Genomic DNA, 1,179 nt, shown 5'->3' with positions numbered 1-1,179 from the left:
TCTGAACTAATGTTCTTTTTTTTTTTTTTTTTTGCGGTACGCGGGCCTCTCACTGTTGTGGCCTCTCCCGTTGCGGAGCACAGGCTCCGGACGCACAGGCTCAGTGGCCATGGCTCACAGGCCCAGCCGCTCCACGGCATGTGGGATCTTCCCGGACCGGGGCACGAACTCGTGTCCCCTGCATCGGCAGGCAGACTCTCAACCGCTGTGCCACCAGGGAAGCCCCTGAACTAGTGTTCTTTTGATAAACGCTTTTCCATTCAACATCTAATTTGACTCCCCAAATTGTTCTCTAATTTCAGTTGAGCAGATGCTATTTCTGCGTTACAAATGAAGACACCGAGTCTCAGAGAGGTGACAGGATGGGTTGCTTAAAAATCAAAGTGCTTGGGGAATTCCCTGGTGGTCCAGAGGTTAGGAGTCCATATGCTTCCACTGCAGAGGGACTGGGTTCGATCCCTGGTGGGGGAACTAAGAACCGCAAGCTGCATGGCGCGGCCCAAAAAAAAAAAAAAAAAAATTGAAGTGCTTGAACTCAGGTCTCCTCATGGCCAATCTGTTCTCCTTGCTCGAAATCACCGTGACCTCATTTACTTAGATTTTTTTTTCATCCAAATTGCCACCACTTTTGTTTACTAGATCATAAGATGATACTGGCCCATTACCCTTGACCTAGTCAAACCACTACAAAGGACTTCATGATGCTATTTAGGATGCATTTCCTTGCTGCTTTGCACAGGTGGCTCTCGCATTGTTGCATAGACAGTGATGGAAACATCAGTTATTGCCAGGCCATGACTTCCAGGGCATCTTCCGAGTTGCCTGGTTGGTGACATCTCTTTCTCATTACAGGCAGCACTGGAGCTCAGCCCAGGCTCCAGCCCAACTGAAGAATCTCCCCCTTCCACTGGAAACCTCCTTGGTTGGGTCCCAAACTGAAGAGGCATAATTCACTGAAAACCAAAATAGTCCAAGTCTGATTCCTGTAGAGGTGAATAAATCAATTGCTTCTACTGACCTTCCAGAGAAGGCTGGAATTGCCAAAGGAATGATGATCAGATGTTCCAGTGACACCCAGAAATTGTGACATCAGAGGATTCTTTCACATAGTTTCCTACCCCGGCCTCCGGAGCTGCCGTTGCTCAAAGATGTTGACAAGGCAGCAAGGATCTGTGGTCC

At 48.5% G+C, this 1,179-nt stretch overlaps 1 protein-coding gene across 1 annotated transcript; it reads right to left on the bottom strand.

Moving 5' to 3' along the window:
• Positions 1 to 704: 704 nt before the first annotated feature.
• On the bottom strand, positions 705 to 947 carry FAM229B (family with sequence similarity 229 member B; the record flags this gene model as incomplete). The annotated part of the gene is made up of 1 exon (XM_081258631.1): positions 705 to 947. The coding sequence occupies one exon, from the start codon at positions 945 to 947 to the stop codon at positions 705 to 707; it is 243 nt and encodes an 80-aa protein (XP_081114757.1).
• Between the last annotated feature and the right edge of the window lie 232 nt (positions 948 to 1,179).

The sequence above is a fragment of the Mesoplodon bidens genome (assembly GCF_964165515.1).
Source record: "Mesoplodon bidens genome assembly, chromosome: 16".
Lineage (NCBI taxonomy): Eukaryota > Metazoa > Chordata > Mammalia > Artiodactyla > Ziphiidae > Mesoplodon > Mesoplodon bidens.
The sequence above is the reverse complement of the archived record's forward strand: the minus strand, read 5'-3'. Positions and strand labels throughout refer to the sequence as shown.